Source organism: Carassius carassius, chromosome 7 (genome assembly GCF_963082965.1).
Source record: "Carassius carassius chromosome 7, fCarCar2.1, whole genome shotgun sequence".
In the NCBI taxonomy this organism is placed as follows: domain Eukaryota; kingdom Metazoa; phylum Chordata; class Actinopteri; order Cypriniformes; family Cyprinidae; genus Carassius; species Carassius carassius.
Window position 1 is genome coordinate 2,190,502 of NC_081761.1, and position 26,952 is coordinate 2,217,453.

Sequence of the window (26,952 nt, forward strand, 5' to 3'; positions counted from 1 at the left end):
CTGCTGAATTATATGAGCGTGACGATGACTGACAGCCCAACGCACCAACCACGCCAATCATTTAATCTCATTCACAAGCGTTAGCCAATCAGCAGCGCTGAGACGGCGCGTCAGGAGCCAATCACGTCCCTCCGTACATGCCGTCCGGTGTCAGAGGTCGCTTCCCCCGCCGGCTTTCATTCGCTCGTCTCTCTGTCTGATTTCAGCAACGATGGCGGAGCAGCAGCAGTTCTACCTCTTACTGAGCAACCTGATGAGCCCTGACAACACCATCAGGAAGCAATCCGAGGTATGGAAGTCTTTGTGTGGATGTATGTGAGGAAATCTAACGCAGGTTTAGCGCGGGCTTCGCTGTGGCCCAGCACATGTGTGAAGCGCGCGCTGCTGCTATGCGGCTCTGAATCACTTCAGAGAGTCGATTCGCTTCAACGAACCAACTCCAGAAATAAATTCCTCTGTTTTTTTTTTGAATCCTCAACACAACTTTTTGATTATCTTATATTGTGATGTTTTATTTTTGTTATGTGGATTTAAATTACTTTTATATGATTTCAATGTGTTTGGTTAGACTGTAAAGATTACATTTTAAAATCTACATTTGAGACTGAATTTGGTTTAGCTAACACATTTTAATCTTACTATATCTGTCATACGTGGATTGCAGGCGTAATATGAAAGAGATGCAATTTCGAAATCAATCCCCAACCCTCAGTTCGAATTCGAATCGTTTAAAGGAATCGATTCAGATGAGCCATTGCTGTCGTGCGTTGCGTATCAACGTGGCCTAACCAGCATTACAAACATGATGTATTACGTTTTGTGTCCCGTCTCGTTCAAAACTCTTATAAATCAGCCGGGTTTTTTTTTTACCCCTAATCTAATCTTTGAACGTCGTCTTCCTTGTTTTGACTCCTGTGACGCTCCAAACCAGTCGTTAAATCGGTATTTCAAACACGTGAAGGTTTTAAACGAGTCCCATTCCGAGAACTATCCGTCAAAGTGACCACACAGACAAAATCGCAGTCTGTTTGTAACTCTATGCGGTTTACTTGATTTGTATCTCACCTCAACAAGCAACACGATAATGAAACGACGTTTCTTAGAAGAATGATGAATATTTAAAAACTCTTTATCGTCGCTATTGTGGCGAGGCTTGTATTTCACTCATTAAACCGTAACTTTACACCTATCTTCACGCCGTGAGCTGCTTTTTTTTCACAAAAGATGTCCATCCATACTGTCGTGTTATGGGAACACTTTGGATTTCGGCTCAGGGATGTGAAGTCAAGCGCATAGACCTTTTAAATTTCTTATTATATTTAATTTAAATGTATAAACGCACTTTTGCATTGACGGTCACCAGCGTAGCAGATTTCGCGGCAAATTCGAATTTCCCCCCTAAACCTAGTTCCCCATTTGCACGTGTTCAGACTAGTCTTTTGTTAGGCTCTTCTTTATCTGTGGAGAGCTCAGATCGGGGCTCATGTGGATCAGATTGGGTCTAATCGCTCATCTCTGCCATCGGTCAGCACTTTCCTTCAGCACAGAGAATGCTTGACCAGCGTGTAGCTAATGCTGAGCGAAAACAGAGTCAGACTGGCCCCCAGAAATCAACTGGGATGTCACTTATGTCTGACACAGTCCTGTGAAATTATTGGTAAGAAGTTTCCGAAAGCTTTGAGGTGTGTGATATCCTTGTTTCGGTCACATTCACATTCCTATTGCACCGTTCATTCCAGACATTCTGCGCATAACCATGTCCATTTATCACTGACTCCAAGAATCTGTTTGACTCATGCAAAATGAACATCCTAAGAGGCTTAGTTGATCTCTTTCCTCCTCCTGCATGAACAGAATTCACTTTTTTTTGCTTTTAAAACCATAATAATCCACCAATGAGGCATTAAAAGTCTGAAATTAGAGCAAGGCGTTAAATGATGGATGCATCTCAAATTAATGTCTTCCTTCCTGTTTTTGTTTTGCAATATGAATATCTATGCATCCTCGTATCATGCATTTGCTTGAGATGCAAATATAAGAAGTCTTAAAAAACTGAACAATTAACGGTAAGTTTGTTTAAAATTAGAACGAATATGACAATTGAGGAATGCTAATGTTTCCATTTGAATGAAGTTGATTTGGATATATTTGTTGTTTTTCTGTGGACTTTTGCATCACTTAAATACAGTAATGTACGTATTAAGAATCTTTGGAAATTGTTCACTGGACAACAAGACAAATGTCTAATTAATCATTTAAGTCTAACCAAACATATTGGAATCTGATAAGGGTCGTTTAATCCAAATGAGAAATTATCATGTCATTTGAAAAAATACAAGACAGAAGTGCCACAACCAAGCAATTTTTTGTGATTAATCAACAACAAAAAAAACTTATTTGTAAACGTTATTTCTACTGGTATTCAAGCCTGTTTTGTGTGTGTGAAGTGAATTAAGAAGTAATGGAGGTTGGTTTGCGATTTCTAAACCTGAAATGTTAATGCAAATGCAACTTTTACAAATATGATGCAACAATTTTTCCGCCCTCATACTATTCCAAACCTGTGAGGATTATTTTTCTTCTGTTCTGATATTTTGAAGAATGTTGGTAACCAAAAAGTTACTGGTAGCCATTGATTCCCATACTAGGGAAATCATTTCATGGTTACCAGCATTCTTCACAATGGTGTTGTTGTTTGTCTTCAATGGAGGAAAGAAATGATTTTAATTATTGGGGGAACTATCCCTTTAAGAAAGCACTGCTGATTCCTTGTATTCGGTCTTAAAGTTCTTATAACCGTCTATATGTATAAACTCTGATGGCGCTCATTAACTTCTTCATTTGTTCTTGTAGGAGACGTATGAGACCATCCCTGGTCAGACGAAGATCACATTCTTGCTGCAGGCCATCCGTGATGCATCCGCTGCCGAGGAGGTGCGTGAGAGAGTCTGTGTGCTGTCATCAGAGCTGGAATATTTATTCCAGGCATCCCTTTAGACTCTATGCATGGCCTTTAACAGTATAAATGGCAGGAAGTTATGCCTCATACCTGCTCTCTCAGGGTCAGATGGTGTGCTGCTGTCTGGAGGTTGTCGAGATGTTGTTAGTAGTTGTGCTGAAAAAGTTTTTTTTTTTTTTTTATGTGCATGTTGTTTAAATCCATTAAAGGTTGATCTTTAAATAAAACTGCACTGTGTGTTTCAGAGGGAAGCGAATCAACTAGTTGAGCTATATATGACTATTCAAAACTCGATCATTTGTACTATTTTTTTATTTTTATTTAATTGTTTAAATTCTTAATAGCAATCACAAACAAAACAATATAGTTATTAATTTATAATGTAATTTAAAATGTCTAAATTGTGCAGCCGTGCAAAAAAAGCAGAGCAAGCCTGGATAAATAAATAATTGTAGGTGTTATTTTAGCATTTATATTTTTTAAATTGATTTATTTTGTGTTTAAGATAAATTGAGTTTTGTTATCATGGACTATTTCTGTAAGTAATTTGTATGTATGTGTGTATATATATATATATATATATATATATATATAAAATAAAAATATCTATATATCTAAATATTTTTTTGTTTACGTCAGTTTTGGTTTATTCCCAATTAGCAATTGTCTTTTCAGCTTAAACTACTTCAGAATCTTTTTTTTTTTTTTCAGCTTTGTCAGTACTTTTTTTTTTTTTTTTTTTTATCTGTAATTGGTCATCACAAATTGCAGTTCGATTTTTTTTTTTTTTTTTTTTTTTTTTTTCATGCATTGTCATGTCAAACAAAACGTTGCACATTTTGTGAATGTCTACTAACCCAGAAAGTCCAATCATTGTGAGAAGTAGAATTAGGCTTATATCTTAAATCAATGATTACTCAACAATGACATTACATTGTGCAAAGCCCACCTACAAACATCTCTAACCATTTTAACCACCCGTATGCCAAGATGACAATGCGGTTAAACATGCCTCTCATTGTCTAGTTGTCCTCTCAACACATTTTAAGCCTTTGCTTCACCTACTGTCTCATTTCACTCTCCTGACCTCAGATATTTATAGATGAGTGAAACTAGAGTGCCACAGACAGTCACCCTTTAAAAGTCCTCGTGCATCCTTGTGTTTTCATGCTCTTTAAATGTGACCAATACTAGTTCACTTAGTAAAGCAGCACTTATCCTAGTTAAGTGTTCTTTATATAGCACAGCATAATGCGTCATTTTTGTGTGAAATTATCTCCTGAGATGCTCTCTAGAGTTATTTTAGACCGAGTCTCTCACCTGGACAGGAAGCTGCAGTCATTAGTCAACCCTGCAGTTGTAAACTTCCTTTTAATGCCTTCATCTTTGTTTTTCCCAAGTTTGAACCTGTGGCTTTATTTGCGGAGCATGTCTCTTGAGTTGTGTGATGCTCTCGAATGCGTCTCTGCAGGTCAAGCAGATGGCAGCCGTGCTTCTGCGGCGACTGCTGTCCTCGTCTTTCGATGAGGTCTATCCCAGCCTGGCCCTCGACGTTCAGACAGCCATCAGGACCGAGCTGCTCGCAGGAATCCAGTCTGAAGCCTCCTCCAACATCCGCAAGAAGGTGTGCGACATCGCCGCCGAGCTCTCTCGCAATCTCATCGGTGAGTTGACTCCTACATCTACCGAACCAAATGGCGTCCGTGTGAACTAATGCCTTGTGTTTTTAACCAAAGATGATGACGGGAACAATCAGTGGCCAGAAATTCTCAAGTTCCTGTTTGATTCGGTGAACTCTCAAGACGTCAGCCTCCGGGAAGCAGCGCTGCACATCTTCTGGTGCGTCAAGTTCAAGCTGCTTCAGTTTCGGTTACTTGTTTAGAACGGATTCAGAGTTCGTTCGTGCGGTGAAATTGTCTTTCTGAACGGTTTCCTCGTGTACAGGAACTTCCCAGGTATCTTTGGCAATCAGCAGCAGCATTACCTGGAAGTGATCAAGCGCATGCTGGTTCAGTGTATGCAGGATCAGGAAAACCCACAGGTCAGTGCCCCCCCCCCCCGTCACACACACCTGATAACCAGAAATGCGTTTTTGAAATAAATTCTCCCTAAACTCTTCATTTTTCGAATTACTTTGGAATTAAGTTGATGTGTTTGTTTACAAATGTATGCTTTTAAGAATGTATACACTCACACACATTTGATTTATTTTTGAATCTTTCTTAAATTTATTTTCTTTCGGTACAAAATACTAGTTATTTTTATCACTTTAGTGGAGAATGTTGGCCTGATTTAAGGTTCCATTAATGTTAGTTTGTGTATTAACTAACATGAACAATACATTTATTACAGTATTAATCTTTGTTAATGTAAGTGCATTAAAATTGATGTTCACTGTTAGTTCATGTTAATTAACAGTGCATTAAGTAATGTTAACAAGCACAACTTTTGAATTTAATAATATATTGGTAAAATAAGATTAATAATGCTGTAGAACGACTGTTCATTCATTGTTTATGTTCACTAAAGTAGTTAACTAATGAACCTTATTGTAAAGTGTTACCATGTTTTTTATTAAAGTACTTTAAAATCCAGTTTTGTTTTTTTTGTTAATTCAAGGTTGGTAAAAAAAACAAAAAAAACAAGAGTCGTTATGAAGCATATTATGAGGATCCTAAATAATCCCACATTTACAAATAATCTGACATCTTTGATTTCCTCATCGGTTGGTTGCTAGTTTGAACTTGCTCTGTTTAATTGCGTTTTTTTTTTCTTTCTCTTTTGTCCCCTCATATGTTGTCTGGATTCCTCTCCACCTTGTTGGTTTTGTGACTTTGCACCAGAATAAACTTGCCAGAGTGACTCCTTTTAAACCACTTTCACTTTCAGATTCGAACCCTGGCTGCGCGTGCGGCTGCGTCCTTCGTCTTGTCCAATGAGAGCAACACAGCTTTGCTGAAACACTTTTCAGACCTTCTTCCAGGCATCCTACAGGTGAAGAGATGTTTTGACTCAGAAAGTGCTAACTAGTTCCCCCTTTATGTGCTTTTAAATATATCCTTTTGTCAAGTTTACACTGGAGAACTGAAAGTCTTAGGCCGGCATGCATATTAACACTTGTATAGTTAAAATTGCACAGCTTAACGAGTTTAATGCACCAAAATCACATATATTAGTCAAAACATTAAATACTGCCAAATACATGAAAATATGCTGAAGACAGTTGATCAAAAATGTATCATTTGCATGGGTTTAGTTTTGCCAATTGTGATTTTTAAACCAATCCTATTGCAAGACATGAATGTACGAAACGCTTCTGGATTGAGTCCTGTTTCACATCTTGTGCAAATACAATCTAATGTCATCAAAAAACCAGAAGCGAATAAATATTGAATTGTGCGTTAGGTCTTAAAGTGACCGCAGCGTAATATACCTGTTGCTGTCTGTCATTAATGTTAATCCGTTAACAAAATTAAATCAATCACTGCTGTTGACTAAATAACTGTTGTAGCTTGAATTATATAATTTACACAGACTCCGCAGACCCTTTATGCAATTTCTGTATCTAAATACCACTGTTATACCTACATGTTTTCTAATTTAAAGCAGCGTTTCTTTGATTTGTGTCTTTGTTCTATTGTAATGAGTTGGTCTAAGTTTTACTGTGGAATCAAGAATTGTGGAATTTCACTGTTTTCTAAGTCCTTAGTGTTGAGTGCTGCGAAAATAAGTGCACAGACAAGAATCTTTCTTTCTCCAATCAGGCGGTGAATGAATCCTGTTACCGTGGTGACGACTCTGTGCTAAAGTCATTGGTGGAGATTGCAGACACGGCCCCCAAATACTTGAGACCAAACCTGGAAGCCACTCTCCAGCTGAGCCTAAAGGTGAGCAAAGCTGGGACTGGATGCATTTATTTGATCAGAATATACAGTAAAAATAGTTTATTTCTGTGATGCGCAGTTGTATTTTCAGCGTCATTATCCACACACTGTCACATGATCTGCAGAAATCATTCTGATATGATTGATTTTAACGATGTACTACTGTTCATAAGTTTGGGGACGGTACACTTTTTTTTTTCTTTTTTTTTTAAGCAAGGATGTTAAATTAATGTGAAAATCAAGATCCAAAATACAGTAATAAGTAAAATTGTGAAATTATTGCAGTTACAAAAAAATTAAGTGAATTTATTTCTGTGATGCTCCGCTGTATTTTCATCACCATTGCTCCAGTCTTCAGTGTCACATGATCTTCAGAAATCATTCTGATGTGTTGATTTACTGCTTGAGAAACATTTCTGATTATTATCAATGTTGAAAACAGTCGTGCCGCGCAATCTTTTTTTTTTGGAACATGCGATACTTTCGTTTCCTTGATGGAAAAAGTTAAAAAGAACAGTATTCATGAAAAAAAAATTAAGTTTAAAAGTAAAACAAGTATTAGAAATAAATACAAATCTTGATTTTCACATTAATTTAACATCCTTGCTTTTAAAAAAAAGTTTCTTCGCTCATCAAGGCTGCATTTTTTTGTTTTAAGTTCTTGTATGTGTCTCTTGCATTATTACGCTCTCAGTTGTGCCTGGTGGTTCCTCGAGGCAGCTCGTCTGTGCTGATCCATGGGGTTTTATTTAACAGGCACATATCGACCTCTGCGATTTAATGCTTGGAAGTTGCCATTCCCATGCAGCTTCCACAGCCCGGTTGCAGAAACATGTTTTCATATATTATATATGCACGTATGTATGTGTGTGTGTGTATATGTGTGTGTGTCTGTGTGTGTATATATATATATATATATATATATATATATATATATATATACACAGACAGACAGACAGTGTTGGGGGTAATGCATTACAAGTAACGCAAGTTACGTAATCAGATTACTTTTTTCAAGTAACTATTAAAGTAACGCATTACTTTTTAATTTACAAGAAAATATCTGAGTTACTTTTTCAAAAAAGTAACGCCAGTTACTTTGTATTCTCATTTTTTGACTGACAAGCCTCCTGTTCCCATATTGGGAGAAATCGGAAGTATGGAGGCGTTGTGTGCGCTGTGTGAACATGTTACTGTAGTTCTAGACTAAATGTGAATGTGCATTAATTCATCCCACTCACAAAAAAAACAAAACAGATTTAGTATTCATCAAAATTAATCAAAACAGTGAAATGCAAACTCAGAATATGACGCAAACCTGCAGTAACTAAATATATTAAATAACACAAATGTATCTATTCCCATTTTATTAACAGTGTCTTTGCTGCTGACCTTTAATGATGCAGTTCAACCATACTAATAATTAAAAAATGACTTTAGATAAACTAACAATTGTGCTTGATTGATTTTTTTTTTATTGCTGAAGAGTGTTGAACCTTCTTCTCCTGTGTTCAACTGTACAGACGTGAATTTACTTTTCCTTCAGCCTGAGGTTTATTCATTACACTTTTTGGTGTGAAAGGGCTTTTACATTTGCTATAAATAGAACTTCTTATATTAAAAACAATCAAGCCCTGCTTGTTTAAAAAGTAACATGAAAGTAACGCAAAAGTAATGTAACGCATTACTTTCCATAAAAAGTAACTAAGTAACGTATTTAGTTACTTTTTTAGGGAGTAACGCAACATTGTAAGGCATTACTTTTAAAAGTAACTTTCCCCAACACTATATATATATATATATATAGCTTTTTAGAATGCGCATTAGCTTACGTAGAACTGTTCATGGAGCAGATAAATATAAATGTATCATTCTGACTCATCCTTTTATTTAAAAAAAAAGTAGTAATTTACTGCTGATATATTATGATTTTCTTTTTTAAAATGGTCAATTTTATTTGAACACGTAGTAGATGTCAGTAGATAACATGTTATGAATATTTTTTGCTAGTTTACAATTTTAGTTTAGGCAAATAAAAAGTGCATAGTGCTGCTAATTTTATGTTATCATAAAATTGGTGAAATTTCAGTTTGTGTATCCGTACTTTTTTTTTTTTATATATTTCCAGCACATTTTAACAACGGCGTGTATAGCAGTTTGGATTGATACATTATTTAAGAGATTTAACATTATAACATTAGTCGCTTTCATTTAAAAAGTAGCTCTCGAATGAAATTAGTTTGGAGACCCCTGCTCTAAACCATGTGACCTTTTAATAGATCGAGACCAATGCAGAATAACAATCATTCTAATCTGATTAATGTGTTTTTTGGTTCCTCGTTTGACTCCAGTTGTGTGCAGACACCAACCTCACAAACATGCAGCGACAGCTTGCGCTGGAAGTCATCGTCACACTGTCTGAGACCGCTGCTGCGATGCTGAGAAAACACACCAGCATCATTGCTCAGAGCGGTAAGAGAGGGACATTTAACGCTCCATACGTCACAATACTAATTACCAGAGTCAAAGCTGATGAAAGAGAAACTTGTCTAGCTTAAAGCTATTAAAAGTGCACCGTACCATGCAACTTGACGTGCATTTTGACATTCTTCATCAGTGCTTTGTAAAGTAAAAAATGATTGCAGTTCAGAAGCAACTGATCCGTTGTCACACATCAGAAAAATGAAGCTGATAGCAATGCTGTTTACTCTCCCAGCACTGTTAATGACTTGCCAAATACACATTTAATGATGTTTGCTCTTAAATGTTTAGTGCCTCAGATGTTGAGTATGATGGTGGATCTGGAGGAGGACGAGGAGTGGGCCATGGCTGATGAACTAGAAGATGATGATTTTGATAGGTGAGATTAATATTTGCATGGTTTTTTTTAGACAATTGTTTGCTCATGCTAAATATTTAACCACAGTTTAGCCACAATTGACCAATCAAAGTATTCAGGGTCACTGGGTAGTTTGCATACAGTTACTAAAAATAGTAATTTGTTTCAGCAGCTCGCTGGGATTCGATCTCGGTGGAATTTTGTGGATGTTAAGACCGCTGTACAAATTGATATGAAAAGGAGATGAAAGTCCTAAATTCATGAAGTTATGGCACTAAATTTAGCATGTACTGCAAAAAATTAATATCCTTTTTTTTTTCTTTTTTTTTTTACAAGACATATCTAAACTTCCCTAAAACCAAGGTACATTTACCTGATGCAAAATGAAGAAGTCTTGTTTAAAAAAAAAACACAAAAACAAACGTTACTTGAAAAACTTTCATTTAAGAATCTATAGACTTTATATTTTAGTTGACAGGGTAAAAATTTGCAATTTATTTAGTTTAACTAGTTTTACTTAAACTGAGTTTTTTTTTCTTAAACGTAGACATTAATAAACAATGCTGACAAACTCATAACAAAAGTATTAATTTAACAAAAATGTAAATAATAAAAATCAAATGATAGTCAACTAAACTTGAATTAAAAAAAAAATATATGTATTGGTGAGAGACTTAAATTTTAGCTTGTAGTACAGTAAACTGGAAAATATTAATAAAAACCATTTGTGTGTATATATATATATATATATATAACTATTAAATAACCCAAAACTGCCAAAAACACTACAGAATTATTAAAGGGTGGCCGCGGGTCCTTAATGTCTTAAATACAGTTTTCCTTATAAAAGGCCTTAAAAAGTCTTAAAAAGACTTTAAATTCAGATTCGATAGGTCTTAAATATTTTTGGTAACTTTACGACGGGGGAAAAATCTTCAGTCGGATGGACCAAATTACTTTTTACGGTCATTGGACTAGACCTTTTTTCCAGCGGTAACGTAAGTTATTGCGTCATCAGAGAGACGTACCAGTACGTGGCTCAATGGCACAACTGCAGAGTCGCAGCTCTGATGAATGGAGAAGCGCGACAAAAAGCTGTGAGGCCAAATGGTCAAATATATCCATCTGTTGCGTATTTGCATAGAAAAGCTCATTATAAAGCAGCGGAGCTTTGTAAACCGCTCAGAGTAATCATGTCATCTCCATAAGAATGATATGATTGCCAAAACATATTTACCGGGATTTCTGAAAAGGTCCTGTTCACACATGATCTATTAATGGTAACTTTACCAGTAATTTACCAGTAAAGACTGTATGTGTGAAAGGGGCTAAACTCTTCCTCTGTATACGCTGTGAATTTGATTTGCTCAACGTAATCTGGAAAGACTGGATTATCTCATTAGATTTGTTATGTAAATCATTTATAAGCCTTCGCCAACACAGCAGATATATCAACCTACGTCTAAATATGCAATTGGATTGTACATCGCGATTTCAACAAATGTTTCTGCACGTGGCCAAATATTAAAATCTTATGGATTTAAACATTGTTTAATCAAGCTGTTAAGTGAAACCTCACCAGGCCGTTGGCGTCCTCTGCAGGTATTTGTTTTAATACATTAATGTACTTAAGTTATGATCATGAGTTTTATATATATATATATATATATAGGCATATTACATTATGTATTTTAACAGTGTTGTTCAATACAATCTTGTAATTTCATGGTTTTGATGTTTTATTTGAGCCAATTATTATTGCCTCATTGTTAGTTTATATATAAATAGTCATACTAAAGCCTGGTTTCCACTTAAGTCTGTTTGTTACAAAAAAATAAAATAAAAATTGGATTATTCACTTGTCAAAATAATCAGTAGATTAATTGATTCCCAAAAGAATCATTAGTTACAGGCCTAGATAAGTTAAAATATTTCTAAATACAACTGCATTGTTTTTGTAATAAAAAGAGACAATTTTATTGAAAACTTCTTAAACCGTATTAAAATATTGTCACATTCTAGTAAACCAAGTATCTGTACTTTGTCTCATCTCATTACCTAAGTGTATTGTTACACCCCTAGTGTCGATAAGCGATGATATAGCTCATAATTTTGAAAGTGTATGATACAGCTTTCATTCTTCAGGTCAATCATATATTCATGAAAAAGAAAATCAGTTTGAATAAAGAAAGCAATAACTTTGCCATAGTATCATTTCAAATGTTCAGGTTGTCACAGTCATTGCATGCCTTGCATGTGCTGCCCCGCCCCCGGAAAAGGTTTTTAACCCCTGAGACCTGCGTATTGTTTAGTTTTTGGATATTGTCTGTGAAAAACTCAGTGTATTGTAATAAAATATTATTGCTGTAACATTTTATTGTTTTTTTTTTTTTTTTTGGTGTGTGTGTGTGTGTGTATATGTATATATGTGCGTTTTCATCTGGTGGTCTTAATTTCCGTACAAGTCGGTATTAAAAAGATTTAAGTCTTAAATGTAACTTGTTAAACTCTGTAGACACCCTGTATTTAAATGAAAAGTGGGTATGAAAATAAAAACTACTTCAAAATGTTAACTATATCTCACTATAACTAGATTTTTTTATTTAATCCTTGAAGTGTTGCTACTTCAACTCTATTTGTATACATTTATATGTAATGATAATTGATGCATCGCTTCTTTACTCTCGCTTCTTTATATTTTTAATATAATTTGATTTTGAAGTCTGAAATGTTCTTTCAGGAGCCCTGCTGTATCTGCAGCGTTTCTGCTTCGAAGCAGCGGTCACTAAAGCTGTATTCCTGCTGATTTTAGATGTTTAACTCTGCGTCTCTCTCTGCTGCTGTTCAGTAATGCTGTTGCTGGAGAAAGCGCTCTGGACAGGATTGCGTGTGGCCTCGGAGGAAAGATCGTCCTTCCCATGATCAAACAGCACATCATGCAGATGCTGCAGAACCGTGAGCAGATGCCTCAGGATCTATTATTGCGATTGCATTTGTAGAAGTGAGATTTCTGATGTTTATTTCCCCGCTCAGCCGACTGGAAGTACAGACACGCCGGTCTGATGGCGCTCTCTGCCATCGGCGAGGGCTGTCACCAACAGATGGAGGCCATTCTGAGCGAGATCGTCAGCTTCGTTCTGCTCTTCTGTCAGGATCCTGTAAGAACAATCACAGCACTTCACTTCTGATGTGTGTTAACGAGAACAGGCGCTAAACCTGAGCCTCTGACCCCCTGCAGCACCCCAGGGTTCGTTACGCCGCCTGCAACGCTGTTGGACAGATGGCCACAGACTTCGCTCCCACCTTCCAGAAGAAGTTCCACGACAAGGTGTCGCTTTTATATGTTTAAGCCTCATTTGTGTTACCGCTTTTTTTTTCTGCTCCAAAAAGGAAAAATAGAAGTTTGATTGCTTTTACGGTCTCTCTAAACTACTGTATTAATGGTCAGTCATTTATTTTTATAGGTTAAATATAATATACAGTCATAATTTACATTAATCAATTACTATTTGTAGTCGATGTACTAGTAAATTTAAATCAATATTACTATAATAATAATAATGGTCATAAACGATAACATTTATAATTGTAGCTGTAAATATAAATTGTTACTTTGATATAATGTAGCGATTAAAATAAGCAATAACATTTTTATTAATGATATAGGATATAATGAAAAAATGACTGTATAAATAAACAAATTATATTTTTAAATATATAGTGATTATGTAAACTACTACTAAAAATAACAATAATAAACAGCAGTTGTGATCATTTAAATCGATGTTTCTAATTAACAATAATAGTGAATTATTATTATTATCAGGTTATATAATACAGTAATTGCTATTACATTTACTGTACAATTATAATTAATAGAAAATGATTTATTATTGTTAGTGGTTATAAAATATGGTAATATTGATAAATTACGACTAAACAAATTAATACATTTAAATGAGTCCGTATTTTGTACTTCTAGTAGTAAAAGAAATAACAGATTAAGACTAATTATTATTTAATAGTAATGGTAATAAAATATAGATTTTATTAAAATAACGGTTTTGGTCGTTTATTTAAATTGAAATCTGAAGTGAGCTGTGCTGGTGGTGTTTGGAGGAGTCGTCCTCTCGGAGGATGGTTTTCTCCTCGATCAATGCTCTGTCTGTGTCTGCAGGTGATCTCTGCGCTCCTGCAGACGATGGAGGATCAGTCGAACCCTCGTGTCCAGGCCCACGCTGCCGCTGCGCTCATCAACTTCACCGAGGACTGTCCCAAATCCCTGCTCGCTCCTTACCTGGACAGCCTCGTCCAGCACCTGCACGTCATCATGGTGGCCAAACTCCAGGAGGTGCGTCCCGTCCTTCATTCATTGCAGCGGTTATACAGAGATTGCATCCCAAGGGTTTTAGACTGCAATCTCTTTTCTTCTGTTAGGTGCACGAAGCTAACGCAGTGAGATGTACTGGATTAGGATCCGTTCAACTTCAATTCAGAAATCAGTGCGGTTTCTTTTACATTTGCTGAATTGGAATTGAATTGACCTTCATTTCGGCTGTTGTGTGATTTACACGTGTCCCTGGAGCAAGAAACCAGCCTCAGGTCTCTGGGGTACATTTGTAGCAATAGCCAAAAAAATATTGCATGGGTAAAACCTATTGATTTTTTTTCTTTAAACCATTAGGATATTAAGTAAAGATCGTGTTCTATGAAAATTTTTGTATGTTTCCTACTGTAATTATATATAAAAACCTAATTTTTGATTAGTAAAATGCATTGCATTGCAATTTTTTTTTTTTTTTGCACCCTTAGATTCCAGATTTTTTAATAAAATAGTTGCATCTCGGCCAAATATCGTCCTCCTAACAAACCATACATCAATGGAAAGCTTATTCGTTCAGCTCTCAGTTGATGTGTAGATCTCCGTGTCATCATGACTGGTTCTGTGGTCCTGGGTCTTCTGCCGCTTGCGGTGTGTGATGCTGTGTGTGTGTGTTATGGCAGTGAGTCGTGACTGAATGTTGGCTTTGGTTCTTCCAGCTGATCCAGAAAGGCACTAAACTGGTTCTGGAGCAGGTTGTGACGTCCATCGCTTCGGTGGCTGATACTGCGGAGGAGAAGTTTGTGCCGTACTACGATCTGTTCATGCCCTCGCTCAAACACATCGTGGAGAACGCCGTTCAGAAGGAGCTTCGTCTGCTCCGAGGGAAGACCATCGAGTGCATCAGTCTCATCGGTCTGGCTGTGGGCAAAGAGAAGGTGCGTCTGAAGGACACGGATCCTACTAAAACTATACCTTTTTTTATTTATGCACTTTTTTTACAAAATTATTTAAATGAATGCATTTTATCAAATTTATTTTAGTTTAAATTATTCTGATTTTCTTTTTCAATCTAATTGAAAACTAGATTTTAATTTTAGATTATCCATTAAAATAAATATTGAATCGGATGAGATCAAAATAAGTGAAAAACTCAATTGAGCTTTTTATTTAAACATTAAATGTGCCAACTACTCTTTTGAATGGAAGACTTTTTTAACTTGATCTATTTTAAGTCACTTTTTTTTAAATTAATCAATATTTTAATTCTTTTAGGTACAATTAATGCATCTAGTTTTTAACTAATTTATTTATACCTTGACAAGTGGATTTATCTGGCTCAAGCCAACTACACTTTCAAATATGTACTTTTTATTTAGTTTTAATTTTGTAAATATTTAGTTTTATTTTAGTTATTTTAATCTTTCCTTTTTTTATCACTTGATTTTTTTTATTTTTTATTTTAATTTAGCCATTAAAGTAAAAAATATTGAATCTGATTTGTTAAATTTCAAATATTTTTTAATTAGTTTATTTAAACAAACGTGCCAACGTTTATTGTTTTTAACTTGATCTATATTATTATTTCATACCATTTTTAATTGCTTTAATTTGAGTTTATTTGAATCTAAATATTTTAGTTTATTTGAATACACCTAATTTATTTATTTTCTAACTTAATTTTATCAGAATTTAATCTTTATTTTAAGTTATCGTTTTAGGTACAATAAATAGCTTAATTCATGCATCCATTTTTATTTATAATTTAATTTATACGTTGACACATGAATTTATCTGGCTTAAGCGAACTACACTTTCCAATAGAAAATTGAAGATCCTGAAAAAAACTTGGTCCATTTTATTATTTACACTAAATTACATTTGAATAATGCTCAAAATACATTGCATTCACGCCAACTACTCGCTCTCTTCATCTGTGTGATTGCATCTGAACGATGTGTTTGTGGTGATTTCTCTGGTAGTTCATGCCGGACGCTTCAGCAGTGATGCAGCTCCTTCTGAAGACACAGACTGATTTCAGTGATCTGGAGGATGACGATCCACAGGTCAGCGAACACCAGCCGAGCCTGATCTCGTGTGTGTGTGTGTTTGAGCTGCTTTCTTGTGTCTGCAGATCTCCTACATGATCTCGGCCTGGGCACGCATGTGTAAGATCCTGGGCAAGGAGTTCCAGCAGTACCTTCCTGTAGTGATGGGTCCACTGATGAAGACGGCCTCCATCAAACCTGAAGTGGCTCTGCTTGACAGTGAGTGAGCCGTCCACACAAACATAGACACTCTTATGGTTTAAATCCATGTATCTGTGTAGAAGAAAAATATTGTACTTGTTTTAATACAGAATTTTTAACCCTTTAAGGTTCATTTAACTACTTTAGTTAGCAGGAACTGAGTATGAACTGTGCTTCTACATCATTTATCAAGCTTAAAGTTTTTCAGCGTTTACTAATGCAGTAAAAAGAAAAAGTTGTGCTTAACATTAGTTAATGCACTGTGAATTAACATGAACTAACAAAAAACGCCTGTGTTTCATAACACTGTAATGAGTTGTTTGTTCATGTTAGTTCATACATTAACTATGAAACGATCCGAAATGGTTTTCTTTAATCTGGAGTGCGGGAGGGGCTTATTTAACTCTAATTTAAGAACTACATAAAAAAAAAAAAAAAAAGAATGAAAATGACATGCACAACAAAATTACTAAAATATAAAAATGGAAAATATTAAGAGCTCATTAAAAAAAATTTCCGAAAAAATATTTAGGTTTACAACTATATTAATATTTCTGATAATAGTCTACAATATATAAAATATTTAAGTTTTGAATTAAATTTACAACTACTGTAGTAAGTAGTAACACGATAAAAGACAGTTGCAATATTTTTAATCAATTCTATATTGGCTATTAATGTTTTAAAATTAAATTTAAAATAAAACAATAGGTGTAGTATTTTAAAACCGTACTTCATCAACTTTACTGTATTTCATCAACTTTTAAAATGTAGAAATACTGAGTTATGTATACAACTACATTTGTTATTATATGTAGGTGATAAAGAAAATCAGTATTACTATATTTTACCTATTTTATTTAAATTCTACATTAATAAAGAAACCGTTTCTTAGTGAAAAAGTCTAGGTGTAGTAGTTAAATACTGATTTATTTAAATTATGGCTGTTGTTTAGTTTCATTTAAATCTATTTATTATTGATAATAGTATTGAACCCAAAATGTTTCTTCAGATTTCACTTAATGCTGTTTTAATAAAGTGTTAGATTAGAAGCCTTTGGCTCTCTTTTGGACTTTTGTTGTAACACTTCTTGGTGCGACTCGTTCAGCTCAGGACATGGAGAACATGTCTGAAGACGATGGCTGGGAGTTTGTGAATCTGGGAGACCAGCAGAGTTTTGGCATAAAGACGGCAGGACTGGAGGAGAAAGCCACCGCGTGTCAGATGCTGGTGAGACGATCATTACGATTAAACCAGTGAGCACTTACTGAGCCTCCAGAACCAACGCTCGAGGAACCGAAAGGAGGTTTTTGGCAGGTTTTCTTTTTCCATCGAGTTTGGAAATGTAACAGCCACTATATTTCCTTATTAAAAATTCATTAGAACAAAATAATGCATTAAAAATTGTATAATAAATGTATGCATTTTAATGAAATGATGCATGCAAGTGTGAGTAGATTCATCTGCTTTGAACAATTCAAGTCCATTTTGGGCCCTGTAACTAAGCTAATCTCTGGCCTGTTGCAACAAAACAGGTTTCTGTTGAATGTCTGGGGTGATATTTAATGTTGTCTGTGTTTTTCCTCAGGTGTGCTACGCTAAAGAGCTGAAGGAAGGGTTCGTCGAGTACACGGAGCAAGTGGTCAAGCTGATGGTTCCTCTGCTGAAGTTCTACTTCCATGATGATATCCTTCATGAGATTACTGATCTTCTGCAGTGTAATGGTCCCAAATGGTTTTCTTTAATCTGGAGTGCAGGACGGGTTTATTATCATTTAACTCAAAGTGCTGAAACGACTAAAACTAAGAAGTACATATAAATAAATAAACAAATGAAAATGACAAATGCACAACAAAATTACTGAAACATTAAAATGGAAAATATTAAGAACTAATTAAAAAAATTGGAATACAACTATAAAATGTATATGCATGTATGTTTATGTAAATAAAATGAACTGCATTAAAAAAAAAATGAAATGACAAACGTGCAACAAAATTACTTAAACATGAAAACGGAAAATATAAACACTTTTTTTTTTTTTTACGTTCATGTTTGTAGTTTTTTTAAATGTCTAAATGGTTCTTGTTCCGTTTATATAGTAAGAAATTTTTATTTTCAGTTCACTCATTTCCAAGTCACCATTTCTCATTTCATTTTTAATTTCACTTGAAGTACTAAAATAAATAAAGGTAATAAAATTAAACGCATTAAAAAAAAAATATATATATAATGCATTTAGACTGTATAGCATGCAGTTTAGCCTTCACAAATAAGTGCACAATTTTAAACTTTCTGAAATAACTGGAAATGTGTATTTTTACATTTTGTCTATAGCTATTCCAGTTTGTCTTCTATTTAATTAACTATAACTTCATTTGTTTTGCAACTCTTGTTTTTTTTCCCCCAGAGTAATGACTAAGTTTTGTTTGTTAGCTGCACTTATCCTGATGGTTCTCGGTTCCTCTTGTTCAGAGATGATTGTTCACGCACCTGAGACTCTGTTAGCATCCTTAGCGTGTGTTTGACGTGTGCGTGTGGCGGCGGCCGAGTCCATGCCTCTCCTGCTGGAGTGCGCTCGTGTCCGAGGCCCAGAATACCTGACACAGATGTGGCACTTCATGTGTGACGCCCTCATCAAAGCCATCGGCACTGAGCCCGACTCTGACGTGCTGTCGGAAATCATGCACTCGTTTGCGAAGGTAACGAGTTGAAAAAGCTCTGTTCAGCAGTGTTTGTGTTTGTTTTAATAAGTGAATGTCTTGTCATTTAGTGCATCGAGCTGATGGGAGACGGATGCCTGAACAACGAGCACTTTGAGGAGCTGAGCGGCATTTTAAAAGGCAAACTAGAGGAGCACTTTAAGAACCAGGAGGTCAGACAAGGTGAGTCGCACAGGAATTAAGTGCTAACAGAGGCCGGTTATTTGATTAAAATACAGTAATGCTTTCTGTGAGAATCTGTTCAAATGTGTTTTATTCCTATGATGCAAAGTTGTATTTTCAGCGTCATTCCTCCAGTCTTCAGTGTCGCATGATTCTTCAGAAATCATTCTAATGTGATGATTTACTGCTCAAGACACATTTCTGATTAGACTGTTTTTGTTGAAACATTTTTTATTTTTCAGGTTTCTTTGATTCAAGAATGATTATTTGAAATAGAAATATTTTGCAGCGTAAGTTTCTGTACTGCCACTTGATTTAGTTCATCGTTAATGGATGAAATACATTTTTCAAAAACTAATATTACGGAGGAAAGTTTTCTTTTTTCTGAATTCATTTTCCTTTTTTTTTTTTTTTTTTTTTTTTACTCTCAAATTATGTATTTTTTTCTGGATTCTGTTTTAATTATTAGATTTATACTTTAGAAACCAGAAAGTGTATCTAAATGAAATTAAACTTATTCAAAAAATTTTGATTTTTTTTATTTTATTTTTGAAATTTTTCCAACTTCTGGTAAATTTTTCTGGATTCAGTTTGATTGAATATATATATGTATAATTTTTAATCTAAACGCTAGTTTAATTGAAGACATGAGACTTGTGCAATTTTACAAAACAGCCTCAAACTGATGATAGCTGGCTAAAGATTTACTATGCTGTAATTTTAAAATTAAATTATTTTGATTGGCGATTATCAGCCAATTGCATTCTTTAAGGCCTCATTTCCATTGATTTCCTATGTCTACGTGGCGTTATCAATTTTCATATTAAAAGTCATACAGGTTTGTAAAGTTTTACTACCGTATTTTTCCGGACTATAAGTCGCACTTTTTTTTCATAGTTTCGCTGGTCCTGCGACTTAGTCAGGTGTGACTTATTTAACAAAATTAATTTGACATGAACCAGGAGAAATGAACCAAGAGTTCACATAACTGTCTACAGCCGCCAGAGGGCGCTCTATGCTGCTCACTGCTCCTGTAGTCTACACTGAGCAACATAGAGTGCCCTCTCGTGGCTGTAGACGGTAATGTTTTCTCTTGGTTCTAAATAAATGCGACTTATAGTCCAGTGCGACTTATTTTTTTTCCTCTTCATGACGTATTTTTGGACTGATGCGACCTATATTCAGGTGGGACTTATAGTCCGAAAAATACGGTAATTCTATCTGTTTTCCGCAGCCAAACGACAAGATGAAGACTATGATGAGCAGGTTGAGGAGACGTTACAAGACGAGGTGCGCAGCTCATCTAACATGCGTTGCTTCGAAGCAGTTAATTGGTTTAGTTGACTAATCGTGAAGCCCCTCTTAATCTGTGTTCAGGATGACAATGACGTGTACATCCTGACCAAGGTTTCGGACATCCTGCACTCCATCTTCAGCAGCTACAGAGAGAAGGTTCTCCCGTGGTTCGAGCAGCTGCTGCAACTCATCGTCAATCTGATCGTGAGTCCACGTTTCTGTCCCTAGCCTTTACAGAAATAAAACACTTGAAAAACACTTTAGGGATGCAATTTCCTTTTATTCTAAGTTAAGATAAAATTAAATGTCTTACATTTTGGACACAATATTAACCGTTTTCACGTGGTTTGCTGATGAAAATAGCTCCAGTCAAAGCCACAGCAGAACGGTTTCCTAAATGAATGAATCATGTTTTTTTTTTTTTTTTTAACGAATGAAATTTTATTTCTTCCATGTTTTAATTTTAATAGCAAATCCCCTTTATTTACCAAAAATAAAATGTGTTTAAATTTCATAAATTAAAAGACAAATTAAATTTGGGTGAAACTTGTTTACTGTTTTTCATAATTATAAAACTTGTAGTAAAACTTTAAACACAATTGTAAATAAGTATAAAGAATGGCATTGGTTTTATTTTTAGTGCTAAAAAGTTTTTTTTTTTTTAATTAGCATGTTTTTGTTTTGCTTTGTTACCGAAAATGGTACCGAGAACCGTGGATTTTCACTGGTATCGGTACCGAATACTGAAATTTTGGTACCGTGACAACACTATTTCTAACTTCATCATCCAGATTGGGGGAATTGTAATGTTTAAATTATTTGCATTAAAGTATAGATTTTTGTTTGTATAAGCTGTCAATTATAGTTTTTAGAAGGAAAATCGCATTCAACGCTAATTGCAATCAGTGCATGTTTCTTTTGAAATAAAAAGCTCAAGATCTGAGAAGAAAGGCCTATAAGTCTTCAGTTATCAGAAATGTTCTAATTGATCTCATGCAAAGCTTTTAGTTGAACTCACTGGTGTGACCTGCTTTGTTACTACTTAATTACTTAAACTATTTAATTTAGTGAGTATACCTTGATTGCATTTTTTTTTTCCTTGAATATTGTCACTAGTATCACATTCGTTATGTGTAAATAAATGCTCAAAAAAACTTTAAGCTGTCATTTGTGCTTTTGTAAAATCAAAAGGTAATTTAATATTGAAAAAGTTATGTTAGAAAAAATCTTGTCATACCAAAAGTGGAGATTTTTGTGGAATGTTAATAGTGTGTTTATGGTGTTGTGTTCGTGACAGTGTCCTCACAGACCCTGGGCGGACAGACAGTGGGGTCTGTGTATATTCGATGATGTCATCGAACACTGCACCCCGTCTTCCTTCAAATACGCGGAGTACTTCCTGCGGCCCATGATGCAGGCGCTGTGTGACAGCAGTCCAGAGGTGCGGCAGGCGGCGGCGTACGGCGTCGGAGTCATGGCTCAGTTTGGAGGAGAGAGCTACAGGCCTGCGTTCACAGGTGAGACATCCTCGGTGACTTTATTTATGCTCGGTGAGCTTTATTAGCATCAGTAGCACCCTATGAAATGGTGCTATTTGTACCCAAATTCGTTTATTTTTCTTGATTCCGTTTTTTATTTATTTATTTTTTTTCTAATAGTTTAATCAAAGAGTATAGAAGTAACAAGAGGCGAAACTCCGTTGCAGTTATCACGCTGCTATCACGCTGCCGCCATTTTGGACTGAACCAACGGCTTTACCGTTGACAGAACTACCGTATACATTGCAGCATTAACATTATGTCTGTAAGGCAAGGCAAGGCAAGTTTATTTATATAGCACATTTCGTACACAATGGTAATTCAAAGTGCTTGACATAAAAGAAAGTAAAATAATCATGAAGAAAAATAATAACAAAAATAAAACAAGCAATTTTAAAATGATTAAAACATTTAAAAACAGTTAAATGATTTTACATAAAAAATAAAATAAAATAAAAAAACAGTGAAAATATAGTGCAATCAATTCGGACATTGCACAGTGCTCATTCAATAAAAGCACAGCTAAACAGATGGGTTTTGAGTCTAGATTTAAATGTGACTAGTGTTTTAGCACATCTGATGTGATCTGCTCAGATTTTCTGGTTCTAGTCAGAATCCTGGCAGCAGCGTTCTGGATGAGCTGCAGCTGTCTAATGGTCTTCTTGTGAAGGCCGATGAGGAGCCCATTACAATACTCCACCCTGTAAATTGGAAACAAAGAAAACAGTGTTCTGCCATCAACCGTAACAACTATCAGTGTACAACCAAGCAACTAGCATTTCATAGGCTAGATTCCCCAAAGATTCAGAGAGGTAAAATAGAAAAGTGTTTTATCAACGTTAAAGTGAGCTAACGTCAACGATAACAGGTGCTGTAACGTTAATGTAAGCTATCCCATGACCGCAGTAACAGTTTGCTAACATTATGTATTTGGTCAAAATTGGGTCAAGACTCGAAATGGGCTTTTTAAATCGAATATTTTCAAAGATATATGAACACCTGACATGGCAAATGACCGCTTTATTAATTCATTGTTATCACTAAATTAACCCTTTAACGGTCACCCTTTTTTCTCATAAACATGAAAATCACTATCCAAACTTAAATGGTTGTAATTCAAGAATGCTTTGGAATATAGACTTACTGTATGGTTGGTCTTGTTTTAAAGAAGACATTTGCTAGGTTATTGTTGAAGTGAAATAAATTATGAAAGTGAAACAGAAAAAAAGTTATATAAGTTTGAGTTTATTAAAATGTACAAATTAAAAAATATAATTATTTATATTCTATATAAAAAAATATATATATATATATTACAAAATATATTTTACTACTGCAAGAAAATGAAAGCTTAAAATCTGAACAAGTTGTGTTTCACATTTTAGAGACATGGGATGTCTGCTATAGAGATATTAAAAACTAGAAACTACTATTTAATTCCCTCAACCGCTTTTGAATTGAAACCGATATCATTCAATTCTATGACAGCTGTGTTGCGTTCAGTCCAAGATGGCGGAGCTGCAGCTCTGCGCATGGATGCGTTTGTTGCTATGGAACGTTCTATTGAGTTTCGCCTCTTGTTACTTCTATGCTTTTTGATTACTAAAATTAAACCAAAGAGTATGTCCTTTTTTTTTTTTTTTTATTAATTATCGATGATGCCGTTTATTTTTGGTTTAAGTTAAACAAATTACATCTTTAAGGCCCTTTTTGAATTTATTTTATTTTTTTCATTACGTTTTTATTTTCCAAAGTTTTTTTTTTTCTTCTGGATTCGGTTAATGGTTTTATTTTTAGTAATCATAAAACACATCCAATTAATTGAAATCATGAAACTTGTGTGGTTTAACAATTAAAAAAAAAAAAAAAGCATGTGTAATTAATTGAAGTCATGAAATTTTACTTGTCTATGTATTTATTTATTTATAGTATTTTTTGTTTTATCCTTTAACCCCAAAATTTAGTTTTCATTTAGATTTTTTTTTTTTGCGAAGTTAGTTTGAATTTGGATTGTTTTAATAAAATTTTAGTTATAAAAAAGCATGTCTAATTAACTGAAATTTATGATGCCTGTTAATTGAAATTTATTGAAAGTATAATAACTTCACTTTTTAGGTTCCTTTTTTTTTCAGACTACATTTTAATGATCTTATTAAAAAAAGAATTTGATTTAGTATTTTTGAACTTTTATTTATTTATTTTTTATTTCAAATTGGCCAGATGCCTTGACACTGTGCTGTTTGTTTTGGTTAATTAGAGGATTCTGTGAGGTTAGTGTTTTTCTGCTTCATGGACATCATCTTCGATCCGTTGTTCTTCCAGAGGCCGTTCCTCTTCTCGTGGGTGTGATCCAGTCTCCAGACTCCAGAGCTAAAGAAAACGCCAACGCCACGGAGAACTGCATCTCTGCTGTGGCCAAAGTCATGAAGTACCGCCCAGAGTGTGTCAACGTGACCGAGCTCCTCCCTCACTGGCTGTCCTGGCTGCCACTCAACGAGGATAAAGAGGAGGCCGTCCACACCTTCAACTATCTCTGTGACCTCATCGAAAGGTGCGTGTCTGTCAGCCGACGTCAACTCTGGGAGTCTTGGATGCAGATTTGAGTTGAACCTTTGTTTTCCTCCCACAGTAACAATCCCATCGTTCTTGGACCTGATAATACGAACCTTCCCAAGATTTTCATCATCATCGCTGATGGTGTTGTGAATGAATCGATTAAAGGGGAAGACGGTTGCAGCAAACGATTGGCCAATGTGATTCGTCAAGTACAAGTGAGTTTAATGCCATGTGAACGGACCGCTTTATCACATTCACCTGTAGACAACCTCAGACTGATGCAGGATTGCAAAATTAAATCAATTCTATGTATTCCCCTTTTAATATATAAACATATATAACACATAAATGACTTGGTGAATATTATTGTTTGTAATTGTTAAATTGGTGCATATTGACAAAAATAGCAGCCATGCCTTATCGATTTACAATAAAAGGGCATGTTTATCAAATATATCTCTATGCACATTAACGTAGTTTTAGCATTTTTTTAGCAGAATTTCTGTCATAGCATTGGTTTAAATTCATGTAGATATTTCTAATTGTTAAATCAGTGCCTATAAATATTTAAGTTTATCCTTGTTCTTTAATGATCTTGTGAAATCCAAATATTCAGTGTGTAAATCTAAATATTATTGCAAATTGTAATGTTTTAAAATATTTTATCTAATTTGTCACCCTAGTCATGTACTGTATATTATCATTTCTTTTATATACACATGTACTATATATGCAATATATCATATTCATATGTATGCATTTAAATATTGCATGCACTTGCTTTTAAATGGAACTAATTTCAGTCTAGTCATATGGTTAAATTGTATTTTATATTTTGATATGTATATAGTGTAAATATCTAGAAATGTTTCTTGCATGTTTATGCATGCTTTTAAATGTTTGTTTTGCTATATTTATGCATGTAAATGTGGAATTGTTTATTCTTGTTCTTTAAAAATCCATTTTTTCCGAATAAATGCATTTTTAGTATGCATGATGGATATTTAGATCATTTCCGAGCACCGGCAGGATTTAGTTGTTTGCTTGCAGGTTGACCCGTGCAGAGTTTGCATGTATTGACTGCGCTGCATGCTTTCTCTCTCGCTCTCTCGCTCTCTCTCTCTCACTCTCTCTCTCTCTCTCTCTCTCTCGCTCTCTCTCTCTCTCTCTCTCTCTTCAGGTTTCTGGGGGACTCTGGACGCAGTGTGTATCGGCGCTCAATGAGGTGCAGCAGAAGGCCATCCAGGACCTCCTGAACACGGCCTGAGTGAACAAGCGAAGCCTTAACCCTGCAAAACAACCCATCGATTGAGGATTCAAAACTGTGCACCTGGAATTCCACATCTAGATTTTTGGCCCTTTCCCAGTTTCGAGTTAACCGTCATGTGACTTGAGTTTGTGTTGGGCCTCTGAGCCGTCTGGACCTGATCTCTCGAAGTCTTGGGGCAGAGTGTGACCAACGGCTTCAGAAACCCTTGTCTTGAGCGGAAATTGGGGGGGGTTTAGGGGTATGAAACTAACAGTCATCCATCGTAGATCTTTAAGAATCTCTGGTGTAGAAATTGTGCTTTTCTCCCTTCTGAGATCAGTTCGTGTGTCTGTGGATCCTTACCCTTGCCGAAGCTGATTTAAGGCTCGGTCCGACTCTCTTCTCCGACGGATCGGACCGAACGGACTCATGTTGGTTGAGCTCGAATGCAGTAGAGCAATGATGCAGCGGTCATGTCATCAAATTTTTGGTTTTCTTTTAGGCTTTTGTTTTTCTCTTCGACGCCGGCGCTGATGTTTTGGAGAAACTCTTATGATCTCTGTTACGTCTAATATTGTCTGTCATTGGCTCACTTAATCCACGCACTGAAATAAACAACATTGGGAAACCGGGACTCTGGGTTCGGGCTTCTGATATTATGAAGGCCGGTTGGCTTAAGAGTTGTCACGTGTCCATGCAACATTTGTATGATATGCAATTTCTCCTCGTTAATCATTTTACAACACTTTCAGTATTAAAACTGCAAGACATGATCAACTCTGTGTCAGCGTTTCATTGCAATCTGAATGCTCTCAATATGAACTGAATTCAGTTCAAGTGTTTCGTTCCTCAGGTTCTGATTCTTAACTAGTAAACTTCTGATTTTAAATAGTTTTACTCTCTCGAGTGCTCGTTCTTAACCATTGTTTAGGAGAGGCTACAGAAAGCAGAAGCTTATGGAGTCAATATAATGCCACATAAATATGCAAAATTGTAAAGTTTTGCAAACGAAAGTATTGAGAAAAATAAATGTGCTTTTTGCAAACAAAAATAAAGAATTGCAAAATATAAGTGAAACTGCGTGAAAGCAATGATTTTGCAATACATTTTCCATGGCCATATTCCATGTTCTGTGCAATTCTTTATTGTTTGCAAAAAGTAAATTTATTTTTCTCA

General features: G+C 35.2%; 1 protein-coding gene and 1 non-coding gene across 2 annotated transcripts; both read left to right on the forward strand.

Moving 5' to 3' along the window:
• Positions 1-100: 100 nt before the first annotated feature.
• Positions 101-26,553, forward strand: LOC132143363 (importin-5). The gene is made up of 26 exons (XM_059553518.1): positions 101-289; positions 2,854-2,934; positions 4,431-4,623; positions 4,696-4,798; positions 4,904-5,000; positions 5,849-5,953; positions 6,724-6,846; positions 9,195-9,315; positions 9,616-9,703; positions 12,531-12,637; positions 12,716-12,840; positions 12,921-13,010; positions 13,860-14,033; positions 14,723-14,941; positions 15,986-16,069; positions 16,138-16,270; positions 17,361-17,482; positions 17,841-17,937; positions 18,782-18,954; positions 19,026-19,137; positions 20,372-20,427; positions 20,515-20,637; positions 21,731-21,950; positions 24,294-24,522; positions 24,601-24,742; positions 25,708-26,553. Exons 1-26 carry the CDS (start codon positions 212-214, stop codon positions 25,792-25,794), a joined length of 3,282 nt encoding a protein of 1,093 aa, XP_059409501.1. The 5' UTR covers positions 101-211; the 3' UTR covers positions 25,795-26,553.
• LOC132144364 (small nucleolar RNA SNORA84) lies at positions 7,542-7,679 on the forward strand. Its single transcript, XR_009434354.1, has one exon. It is a non-coding gene; the product is annotated as a small nucleolar RNA SNORA84 (small nucleolar RNA).
• Positions 26,554-26,952: the final 399 nt, after the last annotated feature.

Bases quoted from the DNA above. Each gene is read 5' to 3' on its own strand.
- LOC132143363 (XM_059553518.1), top strand. From the start codon at position 212: ATGGCGGAGCAGCAGCAGTTCTACCTCTTACTGAGCAACCTGATGAGC. The intron at 4,799-4,903 runs GTGCGTCAAGTT...CCTCGTGTACAG, and splicing joins GCAGCGCTGCACATCTTCTG to GAACTTCCCAGGTATCTTTG. The intron at 5,954-6,723 runs GTGAAGAGATGT...TTCTCCAATCAG, and splicing joins TTCTTCCAGGCATCCTACAG to GCGGTGAATGAATCCTGTTA.